Source organism: Mus caroli, unplaced genomic scaffold, assembly GCF_978045245.1.
Source record: "Mus caroli unplaced genomic scaffold, Mus_caroli_1 scaffold_2, whole genome shotgun sequence".
In the NCBI taxonomy this organism is placed as follows: domain Eukaryota; kingdom Metazoa; phylum Chordata; class Mammalia; order Rodentia; family Muridae; genus Mus; species Mus caroli.
In genome coordinates this window covers 53,373,578-53,388,172 of record NW_028227257.1, presented here as the reverse complement: position 1 = coordinate 53,388,172, position 14,595 = coordinate 53,373,578, and the positions used below count along the sequence as shown (strand labels likewise).

General features: G+C 41.0%; 1 protein-coding gene across 1 annotated transcript in view; it reads left to right on the top strand.

Moving 5' to 3' along the window:
* The window catches only part of Usp8 (ubiquitin specific peptidase 8), a 52,535-nt gene that overhangs the window by 23,828 nt on the left and 14,112 nt on the right, over positions 1–14,595 (top strand). The window contains exons 6-11 of the mRNA XM_021185785.3: positions 91–139; positions 2,000–2,144; positions 4,393–4,555; positions 5,452–5,596; positions 5,896–6,119; positions 11,101–11,658. Of these exons, the coding sequence (XP_021041444.1) occupies positions 91–139; positions 2,000–2,144; positions 4,393–4,555; positions 5,452–5,596; positions 5,896–6,119; positions 11,101–11,658 (1,284 nt within the window). The remainder of the gene's footprint in view (positions 1–90; positions 140–1,999; positions 2,145–4,392; positions 4,556–5,451; positions 5,597–5,895; positions 6,120–11,100; positions 11,659–14,595) is intronic.

Here is a 14,595-nt window from a genome sequence, read left to right as displayed (position 1 = left end):
TGGCACACTATTTCTTAGCTTTCCATTGCAATGGAGTATTAAGTTTGAGTCTCTTTTGTGAAGTTGAAACGTTTTTCTTCTGTGAACTAGATTAATGGAGAGAAGAGTGAAGGAGCTGGAGCTGCAGCTGCAGAGAGAGGTATGTGAGAAAGGACGTTGCTCTAAGTCTCTCCATTGGAGTAGACTTCAGTTTGATACAGTGAGAGTCTTCCTGTACTGTGTAAGTTCTGTATTGATTTACTGAGGGGAGAGTTTATGCACCATTTTAGTCTGACATGATCTAATGTGGCAGTGTGCAGCTTACTTATTTTGTTTTCTAGGTATAGTAGTTAACCATAGCGTAGTATTTGAGAGATGACCACTCAGCAGCTGCTCTTCAGTATACTGAGTATGATACTTATCACTCTACCTCAGTTTCCCCATCTGTAAAGAGGGTTTCTTTTGGCTCACGGTTTCAGGGTACAGTTGATCACAGCAGGGAAGTAAGTAAGGAGCTTGAGGCAGCTGGGCAGGCTGCAGTGCAGTCAGAGGCAGAGGAAGATGAGTGCTAGCACTCTGTTCATCTCTCCTCTTCACCCAGACAGTACCTCAGCCATGGAGCCATGCCACCTCAGCCAGCCGAATAGAAATGAGACAGTTCCTCACAGACGTGCCTAGAAGGTGTCTCTAAGGTGATTTTAGATACTGTGAAGTTGACAGCATTAACTGTCAAAGGAGTTAGTAAGGAAACAGTTCATAGTGAATTCAGCTGCACATATTGAACTTTGAGAATCCATAGTAAATTTAAGGGTTGTTAGCTGTTATTTGTGATTCTAGTTTGTAAGAGTTAATTATTTAGTGGATGCCCTTATGCCCCGAAGAAGAAATCTTAACCTGTAATTTGCATGTATCCATACCTGGTATTGTAAGATCTAGTGACAAGTTTATGACCTACCAATAAGATAGGTAGTTGACTTCACTTATTAGAGAATTTTTTTCTTTTTCAGAAAAACTATAAATTAAACATAATTATATGTAGCACCAAAGTAATTGTGTACTGATCATACAGTAATTTTAAAAATAAACTTCGTGTGGTGTAAGGTACTTTCCTCGAAGCTGTTGGTGATCGTAAGGTTAGTTTTCATCATCCTTGTAGTTCATCCTGCGTAGGTATCACCCCGTTCTCCGTGGTAGAAGGTGCTTCTGGCAAGCAGCGTCTGTGTCTAAAGTTTAACGTGATGCTTTTTGATCTTTCCTTGCAGGTGGTAAAGCTGAAAAAAAAAAATAGCAACATAGTTTTGTTTGTTTTTGCCAAATTGCATACCCCATTCCAATTAATTAATAATTGGAAATCTAAACATTCAAACAGTCCTTGTAGCACCTCATCAGAGACCCAAAAAAGAATTAGAAAAAGATAAATTAGAACCTTTTGAGACTCATTTTTTTACGACAGTAACTTATCTATACAAGACTGGCCTTGAATTTTATATGTAGTCAGGGCTGACCTTTTAATGCAAGTACTCCACCATGCCCAGTTTATGCAGTTGCTGGGGATTGAACCCAGGGCCTCGTGTGTGCTGGAAAAGTATTCCACCAACTGAGCCACATCACCAGCCCTTGTGACTTTATTAATCATGCATTTGTGTATGAAATGTTTCTATTTTAATGAGGCACATGTTTAATTTTCTTTCTTTGAGAGAACTAATACCAGGTACAGTTGGGACCTTGACATGAAGGTTTTAATTGGGCGAAGGGAGTCACAATGGAATCAAACCCAGAGCTGAAGACTGCTAGGCAGATACTATTCCACTGAGCTATGTGTCTAACCTGTGTATAAACAAGACATGGAACTTGTCTCTTAATAAATGTCAGTATATGTGTTCATGTAAAAGATAAAAGTTGGCTGTGTGATGATAAGCCTGTGATGTCAGGAATACTTTGCTCTTCCATGTTTGCTAATATGCCAGCACATAGAACTGGGTGTTTCTTGTCATTTACTACTGTGTCTCTCAACTCCAAGGAGCTATCACAGCAAAGGAACTATATACGATGATGATGGATAAAAACACAAGCTTAATTATAATGGATGCTCGAAAAATACAGGATTATCAGCATTCCTGTATCTTGGATTCTCTCAGTGTTCCTGAAGAAGCTATCAGTCCAGGGTAGGTCATTGTGTGCTTAGATAATAGACAAAGTTTGCTATGCTAACAGGCTGGCCTTGAATTTGTGGTGCTCCCGCTTGACCTCCTGGTGTGTAAACGACTGTGTCCTTTCAATCAATCTGTGTACTGTTGTCTCCATTGCTGTGTAAGCCCGGTGTGCTTATTACCATTGCTCTGGTCATTTCCTTGTATAACAGCAATGTGCTTACTGGCCTGTTTTGTTTTTAGACTTGGCCTTTATGTATTGGATATGGTGGTGCTTTTTCCATTTATACAGGAACATATGAATTTATTAAACTTAGTATAATTAAATTTAATTGATTATTAAGTTACATTTAAGATTAAATTATAGTATGAGTAGAACAAATTATGAAGATAATACATAAGAAACTTATATTTGGGAAACACTTTTTGATTCTGTTATTACCCAACATCGTCACTAAAATTCTAAACGTAAAAGAATTATGTAGGGAAATAAATGCCTCTTAAGAAGCTCACATTTCATTGGCTTCCATGCCATTCCGTTGTAGGTCAAGCATCTTGATCTATCTCTGTCAGGACAGCTAGATGCTGATGGTTTATACCAGCTCCTTCTCCTCTGCCCTTCCCACTTGATACAGTAGCCAACATTATTACTTAGGAACAGATTTTTTTAATTTTATTTCTAGTCCAGAGCCTTTTGCTTTATTTATCGGTAAAAGTTTCACCAGTCCCACTCAGCTTGTCAGTGCTGTCAGTTAAACACTAAATGCCTACTAAATGCTGGGTGGATTCTAGAACACTGGCTTGTTTTTCTTTTTAATCAACAGAATGGATCTGTGTTATTCAATCGTCCTGTCATTCAGCAAATATTTTCTGAGCAGTAGGCTGGGTTACTGTGGTTCTAAGTGCTGAGGCTAAACCAGGGAAGAGATAAACGTTGTTGCCTTTGTGAAGCTTTTACTTAAATAGGCAGATAAGGACAAGAAAGATGATAAAAATTAAAATAAATAGTGTTCCTTAAGTTAGTGAGGTGTGGTGGGTGGATGTGTATTGGGGTGTCTGTCTGTCTGTTTTTCTGTCTTGGAGTAGACCCTAAAATTTAGTTTAAGGAAGACTCACAGAAAAGTTCTTAGCAAGTGTTGAATATGTGCACATTCTGAGACCAGGAGTGGGAGCAAACAGAGAAGACAGGGAGACTAGAGATCCTAAGCAGGAGCACAGCAGAGGGACAAGCCGTTAGAGAAGAGAAGGATGGGGTAACAGGATTGCAGTCTGGGTAACAGGCCATGGTAAGGGCCTGAACTTCCATATGAACAAAAGAATAGCTGAGCACTGACTCCTTCGTAGTTGAGAACATGCTGGTGACAGGACCTAAGTAAGCACAGACCTGAGCTGTAACCACAGGCAGGCTGCCAGACCTTTATATGCCAGGGTACTGGAACATGGAGTAATAGTTCCTGACTGGTACTGCTGGGAGGAGTCAATAAGGTCTGAAGCATATGGTGTCTGTCATACTGTAAGCACTGTGTGCTTGCTGACTAAGTTAAATCTTGCTGTTTACTTATTATAAGTATAGATAGACATGAGCTTAAATATGAATAATGTATCCAACGTGACTCTACAGTTTAGATTTGGCTGAGAAGGGTGTCCAGGTGATTTCCTGTTTTCAGTTTTGCTGTGCCCCACCCCCACCTTTTTTTTTTTTTAAGATTTATTTATTTATTTTACATAAGTACACTGTTGCTGACTTCAGACACTCCAGAAGAGGGAGTCGGATCTCATTAGGGATGGCTGTGAGCCACCATGTGGTTACTGGGAATTGAGCTCAGGACCTCTGGAAGAACAGTCAGTGCTCATAATGGCTGAGCCAGCCCCCATCTTTTTTTTTTTTTAAGAAGTTAAAATTGAAGCCGGGTGTGGTGGTGCACGCCTTTGATCCCAGCACTCGGGAGGCAGAGGCAGGCGGATTTCTGAGTTTGAGGCCAGCCTGGTCTACAGAGTGAGTTCCAGGACAGCCAAGGCTATACAGAGAAACCCTGTCTTGAAAAAACAAAAAGAAAAAAAAAAAAAAGAAAAGGAAGTTAAAATTGAGTCTGTTTCTTTCCCTCTCTAGTAATTACTAAAAGCACTGACATGCAGTAAAGAAGGGGTAGAATATCTCTGGCTAGTTAATATCTTAATATGGAACTTAACTTGGGAAAGCTTGTCCTGGTATGGCACAGAATATGCTCAACTTTGCCTCAGTACAAATGCTCATGTATTTCAGAGTCACTGCTAGTTGGATTGAAGCAAACCTCTCAGATGATTCTAAAGACACATGGAAAAAGAGGGGGAGTGTGGACTATGTGGTCCTTCTCGACTGGTTTAGTTCAGCGAAAGATTTGCTGCTTGGGACCACTCTACGGAGTCTGAAAGATGCACTTTTCAAGGTTGGGGGCTTTCCTCATTACTCTAACTGCCATTGTCTGATTGTTGGGAGTCTGGTTACTGGCTCTGTTAGACTTTTAAACCAACTGTACTCTTACAAAGTTGTGCTCAGGAATCATCTTGGAGGTGAATATTTAATATTGAAAGTCATAATGTGTTAGTGAGCCTGGATTCAGTCATTCTCTTTTTAGAAATTGTACTTAAGGGGGTGACAGCATGGGTGCTGATCTTTGGTGTTTATCCCAGTGTGGCAGGGTTGGAAGTGTTTAAGTGATTCATTAAATTTTGAAATATCTGTGTACAACACACGGGGGAGGGGGGCAATCATTATAAGTGATACAACAGTTAATGAAATTCATATAAAAGAAAAAACAAATTAAGAGTTTTGTTATTTTAAGCTGGGGTGGAGTGGAGGGTGGGGCATGCTTTTAATCCCAGCACTCCAGTGGGGAATGGGGGGTGGGGGCAGAGGCAGGCTGGCCAATCTCTGTTTCAGGCTAGCCTGATCTACAAAGCAAGTTCTAGGATAGCCAGGGCTATTAGACACAGAAGCCTTATCTTGAAAAACCATTATTTTATAGAAACACATTTTGAAACGTGTGTGTATGTGCAGGAGGTAGGAATAAACCGCAGAATGTAGAAGTGCTATTGGGTCTAGGCACTCAGGGTTAGGTAGGCTTTGTTTTGTGATTATTTTATAACTTTTCATCTAAGATCATGGATTGTTTTTTGGTTCTTAAACTTTATATATCTTCATTTAATGTTGTATTTTGAATTTAATTTTTTGTTTTCATTTTGCTCAGCAGGGAATAGTTCCACATTTGGGTTTGTTGTGATCTGTGGTTTTTGCTGTCAAGAGACTGGTCCCGTCTTAAAGATCTCTCTCCTTATTTTGTAGTGGGAAAGTAAAACTGTCCTGCGCCATGAGCCTTTGGTGTTGGAGGGCGGCTATGAAAACTGGCTCCTTTGCTACCCGCAGTTTACAACCAATGCTAAGGTCACTCCACCCCCTCGGAGCAGAGCTGAAGAGGTGTCTGTCTCATGTATGTATGTATGTATGTATGTATGTATGTATGTATGTGAAAATTGTGTTTAAAATTGCTTCAGTACAGACTAAAACACTTACGTGTTCAGGATAACCTTACTTGTATATGCCTTTGTCCTATGAAATGCTAGTTTGTTTTCAGGAAAAACAACACAGACTAGGAGTTCATGTTCTTTAAGACAGTGGTGATTGCCATTTCACTCTGTTAGCTATCACACATAGCCTGCATAGCAAGTAAATACTGTGTGTGAAGTGTGCAGTTCTTAAATAAATGTATTGTTCTTTTGGCGATTTTAGTGGATTTTACTTATCCCTCATTGGAAGAACCAGTTCCTTCCAAACTTCCTGCCCAGATGCCACCTCCTCCTATAGAAGCAAATGAAAAGGCACCGTTGGTAACTGATCAAGATGAGAAACTGAGACTGTCGACCCAGCCAGCTCTAGCTGGACCTGGTGCGGCTCCCAGAGCTGAAGCCTCACCCATAATTCAGCCAGTGCCTGCTACAAAGAGTGTTCCACAGGTATTGTCTTGGCTTTTGTTTGTTTGTTTGTTTGTTTGTTTGTTTGTTTGTTTCTTACTAACTTTATTCTTTTGTTTTAATGTCATATTGACACATAATACACAGAATATTATATAGTATCTATGATACCTTAGGAAACATAACCTCAGAAGGATTTGTGCATCTTGGCACCTTTTTTTTTTTTTAAAGATTTATTTATTTGGGGAGCTGGAGAAATGGCTCAGTGGTTAAGAGCACCAACTGCTCTTCCAGAGGTCCTGAGTTCAATTGCCAGAAACCACATGGTGGCTTACAGCCATCTGTAATGGGATCTGGTATGTCTGAAGACAGCTACAGTGTACTTGTATACATTAAATAAGTTAATTAATTTTTAAAAAGATTTATTTATTTTATGTAAATGAATACTGTCTCTGTCTTCAGACACACCAGAAGAGGGCATCCAATCCCATTACAGATGGTTGTGAGCCACCATGTGGTTGCTGGGAATTGAACTCAGGACCTCTGGACAAGCAGTCGGTACTCTAAACCACCGAACGGTCTCTCTAGCCCCAGGCACCTTTATTTTTTACAAAAACCTTTTATAATAGTTACCTCTGTTGCCCTGGCTATATTAGATTCCTTACAAGACTTCAAAGCTAGCTGGTGGCCATTTCTCATAACCTGTAGCAACAACTTGTGTTCCGAGGTAGACGGAAGAGCTCAGCTGGTGACATTGCTGTGATTTGACTGGCACGGCCGCCCTCGAGTGTCTGCCTCAGATGGCTCCCAGGGCTCCATGAGAATGACCAAGTCTGCAAGTGCTCGGTCCCTCTTACACATCTGTGTGTCACCTGCGCACCACCCAGAGCTTAAGTCCTCTCTGCATTACTTGTGGTGGTTACAGAGGCTATCTATGTGAGCAGCCGGCTCCCATGCTGGACTGTTCAGAGTAATGATGAGAGCAGTTCTCTGCCGTGCTCCACACAGAAGCAGACTTTTACAAAGAAAACATTGCACTGTGGAGGGGAGGCCATCACTGTAGAAAATGGAGCCCATCGCTGTGGAGAGTGGTTTGCCTACTTTTGCTTATCAGAGAGGTGAAATGTCAGTATTCTGGCTTTAAAACATATTTTAGTTCCATTTCATTGGTGTTTGAAATGTTAATGATAGTTATTTAAAGATATTGAATGATATTCAGATAAAAATTTAGAGGTTCTTGTTAGGTTCTCTTTGAAGAAACAGTAATAAAACTTGCCTATATGCTATTCATTATGGATTTGTAGCAGTCGTTTTCCCTTGGTATTAACATTTGAAGAGGATGATGCTGATTTCTTTAGAGCTGTTGAAAGTCAATATCTTCATCATTTTTTAAAGTTATCTAATATTTCAGATTAAATATTAAACAAATTGAATAAATAAGTTTCCTTAAAGTATAAACATAAGACATTATAAAGAGAAGGTATATTACTGTAAATGCCTTCATTTTAATTGAATTCTAATACTTGTATATCCAAGATGACTGAGAAATAGAGTTTTTCCAGTGTATTTTGAGGTCCATTGCACTCAATAATCTGAGAAGCAATTGAGGAAATTTCTATATGAATTGAAGGTTTGTAAATGTGGGTAGGATGGATTCTCTGCAGTGGCTGAGAGAGACCTGGTGTAGAGCCCAGTCACAGAGTAGTTCACCATTGCTCTCTAGGAGCAGAGCAGGAGACCTGAGTTTCTTTTCTATAGAGAAGCAGCAGCTTTCTGGCACTGAGGTCTTAATGGGTTTACAAATGCAGAGATGGGTAGGAAAGTGAGTGCCTGGGGGCAGACAGCTCTTGACCTGCGTAGCTGAGGGTTCATGCTGAGGAGAGCACTGTGACAGCACATGAGACCAGAAAGACAGCCAGTGACAGAGACTTAGATCTAATCTGGGCTTTGTTCTACAGGTATGAGGAACTGAAGAGGAATTGTAAGCTTAAGATAGTAAAGTGTAGTGCTTCTCAGACTGGGGAGGGTGAGTGTGCCAGCAGCTAGGGATAGAAGCTTTGGTTTTAGGTCCGGCTCCACTTTTAGTGTTGGCTTCCTCTCCACAGTGGTTCTTCCTACTTCATTCTCAATTGTAGAAAGGAATAGGTGATTTTGTTTATTTGGGGGATTTGTTTGCTTATTTGAAAAAGTAAAAAGGCAAAAAATAAAAATGAAAAGGAATTGGGATTTTTTTTCCCACTGACTTTGTTCTAATGGGAACATAAAATACATTTTATAAGCATGCTGCGTTAGGTCATTATTAGGAAGCTCTCAGTTAAGTTCTCCTTGCTGTTTCAACACACAGTATTTCCAAGAAATGTTAGGGTTACTTCTCACAATGTTGTTAGAGCAGCTAAAGCACCTCTCAGTGCTCACGTTCTAGAATACGGCAGCGTTCTCCCTCAGATGTGGTGCTGGCAGATGGCCTAGCCAACAGAGAACCTCTTGTGCAAGTGTGAGGATCTGAGTTGAGGGCCTCACAGCCACATGAGAGCCAGGTGCAGCATCACATTCCTGTAATCCTGGAACTGGAGAGGCCAGAGTAAGGGAACCTTGGGCCTGCTGGCTAGCCGTCTACCTGATCAGTGAGCTCCAGGCTCAGTGAAAGACCCTGGCTCAAACAGTAAGACGGAGGGCCAACAAGATGGCTCAGTACTTAAAGGTAGCTTGAGTTTGAACTCTAGGACCTATGTGGTAGAAGGGGAACCAACTCCTGCAGGCTCTCTTCTGACTCTTCCTACCAAATAAGTAAAATTAATACTAGCTTTAAAATATGTATAATAGTAATGTACAAGAATAAAGAAGGGGCTGGTGAGATAGTTTAGTGGGTACAGGCATTTATGCACAGGCCTGATGACCTGAGGTCAGCTTCAGTCCCTGAATCCTGCAACATGGCAGGAAAAGACACAACTTTCAGGAGTTGCCTTTTGACCTTCACACTTGACTCTGCATTCACATCACATGCAGTGTGCACACACAAAATAATAAATAGCTATGTTGGGGCTGGAGAGATGGCTTAGCAGTTAAGAGTACTGTCTGCTCTCTCAGAAAATTTGGGTTCAGTTCCCACACCAACATGGCAGCTCACAACTGTCTGTAATTCCAGGCCCAGAGGCCTGACACACTCACATGGACATACAGGCAAAATACCAATGCACATAAAATACAAATAAATAAATATTAAAAATAGATAAAGGAAGAAAAATGTTTAAGTATTAAAGAATGAATAGGGCTAGTGAGATGGCTCAGTGGGTAAGAGCACCCGACTGCTTTTCCGAAGGTCCGAAGTTCAAATCCCAGCAACCACATGGTGGCTCACAACCACCCATAATGAGATCTGACTCCCTCTTCTGGAGTGTCTGAAGACAGCTACAGTGTACTTACATGTAATAAATAAATAAATAAATAAATCTTTAAAAAAAAAAAGAATGAATAGTAGTCAGGCTATGATAAAGTTTATTTAATTCATTTATTCATTTTGTATGTAGGTATATGTATGTGTCCTACAACTTAAATATGAATAACAATGTAAAATAGGATTTTATTAAACAAAAGAGAAACATGGTCAGATTTGTTTTACAATGATTACTTGGGTGAGTGAATGGCTGGGCAGATAAAGGCTCTTGCCAAATAAACCTGGTGACTTGAATTCAATTCCTAGAAGGTGTTCCATAAAGGTGGGAGAAAAGAACCAACTCTACAAAATTGTTCTTTTTTTTTTTAATTTTTAATATTTTTATTACATATTTTCCTCAGTTACATTTCCAATGCTATCCCAAAAGTCCCCCATAGCGCCCCCCACTTCCCTACCCGCCCATTCCCATTCTTTTGGCCCTGGCATTCCCCTATCTATATTGGGGCATATAAAGTTTGCAAGTCCAATGGGCCTCTCTTTCCAGTGATGGCCGACTAGGCCATCTTTCGATACATATGCAGCTAGAGACAAGAGCTCCGGGGTTCTGGTTAGTACATCATGTTGTTCCAACAATAGGGTTGCAGATCCCCTTTAGTTCCTTGGGTACTTTCTCTAGCTTCTCCATTGGGAGCCCTGTGATACATCCAATAGCTGACTGTGAACATTCACTCCTGTGTTTGCTAGTACAAAATTGTTCTTTAACTTTCACACTTATGCTGGGCACATGAGATGTGTATTTGGAAATGGGACAAAAGAGGTGAGCGGGCAGTGGGAGGCTTTTCTGGAGTTTGGGAAGAGAGAATGATGTTAGGCAGTAGGCTTCCTGGTAGTCTCAGAGATGGAGGTAAAGCTGAATGGAATTTTACCAGGCAGCAGAAAGCTGTGGGAAGAACATGGCCTAGAGCTGCCAGGTGACTGGTGTGTGTATACAGCTGTGTGGAGAGTGAAAGGAAACTGTATTTGTGGGCATCATACATTCATTTTTGGCCATGCTGGGTGTAAGGTATTATGGGGCACTTGTGTGGAGATGGGGAGGGGTAGGTGGGTGTATTGGTATTAAGGTATTATGGGGTACTTGTGTGGAGATGGGGGGGTAGGTGGGTGTATTGGTATTAAGGTATTATGGGGCACTTGTGTGGAGATGGGGGGGGTAGGTGGGTGTATTGGTAGTAAGGTATTATGGGGCACTTGTGTGGAGATGGGGGGGTAGGTGGGTGTATTGGTATTAAGGTATTATGGGGCACTTGTGTGGAGATGGGGGGGTAGGTGGGTGTATTGGTATTAAGGTATTATGGGGCACTTGTGTGGAGATGGGGGGGTAGGTGGGTGTATTGGTATTAAGGTATTATGGGGCACTTGTGTGGAGATGGGGGGGGTAGGTGGGTGTATTGGAATGGAGCTTCAGTCCCCTCTGTCAGGTCTTGGTTCTGTGGTCAGTCATTAAGACATGTAACTCTTCTGAGCCCAGAACATGAACCTGAAGTAGGTCTGGGGCCAACTTAGCCTATATATAAGAACTTGTCTCAAAACAGCACTAAAAGCACATTTGTTCTATTTGTGTTTCTCTAGGTTGATCGTACGAAAAAACCGTCAGTCAAGTTGCCTGAAGATCATAGAATAAAATCTGAAAATACAGATCAGAGTGGAAAAGTTCTTTCTGATAGGTCCACCAAGCCAGTATTTCCCTCTCCGACCACCATGTTAACAGATGAAGAAAAGGCTCGTATTCATCAAGAAACTGCCCTTCTCATGGAAAAGAATAAACAGGAGAAGGAACTTTGGGAAAAGCAGCAGAAGGAACAGAAAGAGAAGCTGAGAAGGGAGGAGCAAGAGCGCAAAGCTGGAAAGACACAGGATGCAGATGAACGTGACTCCACTGAGAATCAGCACAAAGCAAAGGATGGACAAGAGAAAAAAGACAGCAAACAGACCAAGACGGAAGACAGAGAGCTCTCAGCAGACAGGGCCCAGGAAGCCACAGGAACGCAAAGACAAAGTAAGAGTGAGCACGAAGCTTCCGATGCTAAGGTACCTGTGGAAGGTAAAAGGTGTCCCACGTCAGAGTCGCAGAAGAGGCCAGCAGATGTGTCCCCTGCATCCGTGTCAGGAGAACTGAATGCAGGCAAGGTAGGTAAAACGAACAGTAAATGTGTATAAGATGGTGACACAGTGGACTTCCACAGACAGGACAGGCATTCTGGACAGTGCCCAAGGGGTGAGAGACCGTCCTGATCCATTGGTATTGGCTTCTCTGCTTTCCTTTGAGGCCTGTGATGATGGAAATTGATTGGTTGACCATAGAATCTTTTGTTTATAAAATGTCATACAACTTATAATTATTGCTAGAAATAGTCATATGCGTTTCTGTGCTTGGTGTGTGACCATCAAAAGATGAGGATAAAATACAATCTCATACTGGAGAAGTAAGGCCCACTAGATGGAGGTCATTTTGTCTGCATAGGATGTGCAGTCAGTAACATCGGTGGCCTGACATTTATTTTACATATAATATTTTTGATCAGTCTGTATGATTTTGTTTCTGTCAGTACACTTAAAATCAATGTGACTTTTTTCTGTCCTTAACTACATACTCAAAAGTTGATTGCCTTAATTTTGGAAGATATGTTCATGGAATGATATACTTTTGATTTGTTTTCTTTGTACAGCTAACAGTGTCCTTTCCTTCTGACTACTGTGTAACAGCAGGAGCACCAACAGCTTACTCTACGTGCATACGAGTAAAGAGAAAACAGTTTTGGCAGTGCAGAAGTGAAGGCTGGAAAGCAAAATGCTACCTTACAAAATGCCAGGCTTTATACCTTCCAAACGGTGCTTTAGTCACGTTTTCCAGATTAACAGACCATATTAATACAATGCTCAGGGACCACGGGCTAACCTCACTACAGTAGCCAGTTGTGCGGCACATACCTGTAGGTCAGCTCACTCAGTGTCAGTAAGCCCATGACTTCAACTCTGAGGAAAGCTCAACAGAATACAACCCCTGTGTGAGAATTTTCTAAACACCTACAATTAGAGAGATGAAGCTCTTACTTAAGATACAGTTTAGGGGCTGGTGAGATGGCTCAGTGGGTAAGAGCACCCGACTGCTCTTCCAAAGGTCCAGAGTTCAAATCCCAGCAACCACATGGTGGCTAACAACCATCCGTAAGGAGATCTGGTGCCCTCTTCTGGAGTGTCTGAAGACAGCTACAGTGTACTTACATATAATAAATAAATAAATCTTAAAAAAAAATAAAAATAAAAAAAAAATTTAAAAAAGATACAGTTTAAATACCTCAAAACACTCAAGGCATGTTAAGTATTTGCCAACATTTTTTATTTATAGAGGTAGCCCCATAAGGTAGTGAGTAGTGAGTTTACAGGCAAAACTGAGCTCAGAGGCTGTCGTTTGCCTAGAATTCCATAGGGAGTGAAATTGGAAGACAGCCTCTTTCCCCCTTCCTGTACTGGAGAGTCTTAAGAACTTAACACTTTCATGTTTGTAGTCATTTGAGGTGCTGTAAACACCCCTAGAAACCTAAGTGGCCCTCAGATTATGACATATGTGGGGAGAGAACACATGCAAACAGTGTAAAAAAAGGTTTTAGTTAATAAGTAGACCTTGCATTTTGAATATGATCTGTGTAAAATTCTGTATTTTTAGCATTCTCTTGCTTATGTTTAAAATATATTAGAGGACAGCCCTTTATGTTTATGAAATTAATGAAATTTCATATGAATTAATGAAATTTATTTTTATTATTAATGAAAGTTAATGAAATGAAAACCATATAGAATATAAGCAGTAGACTCTGAGAGCATGGTGTATATACACTATAAGAACATAATATTTAACATTTTATACTGCATTGTAAACCAGTGCTTCACGTTCTATTGAGTTTTATTTTCTTCACTGGTTCATTTTTCTCTTTAGTGGTATGAAATCCCAAATGAACTCAAATTTAAACTTGACAATAGAATACACCTTCCAGAGAGACTTCAAAGGTTTTTTGTTTTGGGTTTTTGGTTTTTGGTTTTTTGGTTTTTGGTTTTTTTGACAGGGTTTCTCTGTATAGCCCTGGCTGTCCTGGAACTCACTCTACAGACCAGGCTGGCCTCGAACTCAGAAATCCGCCTGCCTCTGGCCTCGAACTCAGAAATCCGCCTGCCTCTGCCTCTCTGCTTCTGCCCTACTCTCTCTCTGCCTCTCCCCAACTCTCTCTCTGCCTCTGCCCCTCTCTCTGCCCCTGCCCCTCTCTGCCCCTGCCCCTCTCTGCCTCTGCCCCTGCCCCTGCCTCCCAAGTGCTGGGATTAAAGGCGTGTGCCATCACCGCCCAGTTTTCTTTTTGTTTTTGTTTTCAGTCTGATAGATTTAATAATAGTTTAATTTAGGTATAATTTGCATATAATAAAATTTACCTGTTTGTAACATACATTTAGTCAGTAACAAGAATTTACAGACTAGGGGTGAGGGTATTGGGGACTTTCGGGATAGCATTTGAAATGTAAATGAAGAAAATATCTAATAAAAAATTAAAAATAAATAAATTTTAATTTTCTATTGGATGGATCACAGGGCCCCCAATGGAGGAGCTAGAGAAAGTACCCAAGGAGCTCAAGAGATCTGCAACCCTGTAGGTGCAACAACATTATGAACTAACCAATACCCCGGAGCTCTTGACTCTAGCTGCATATGTATCAAAAGATGGCCTAGTCGGCCATCACTGGAAAGAGAGGCCCATTGGACACGCAAACTTTATATGCCCCAGTACAGGGGAACGCCAGGGCCAAAAAGTGGGAATGGGTGGGTAGGGGAGTGGGGGGGAGGGTATGGGGGACTTTTGGGATAGCATTGGAAATGTAATTGAGGAAAATACATAATAAAAAAAAAATTTTTTTAAAAATTTAATTTTAACCTATTAAAAAAAAAGAATTTACAGACTGTCAGGGAATGGTGGCTCATGCCTTTACTCCTAGCACTGGGGAGGTGGAGGTGGAGGCAGGCAATTTCTTGTGAGTTTGAGGCCAGGTTAGTTGTCATAGAGAGCTCCAGGACAGCCACGA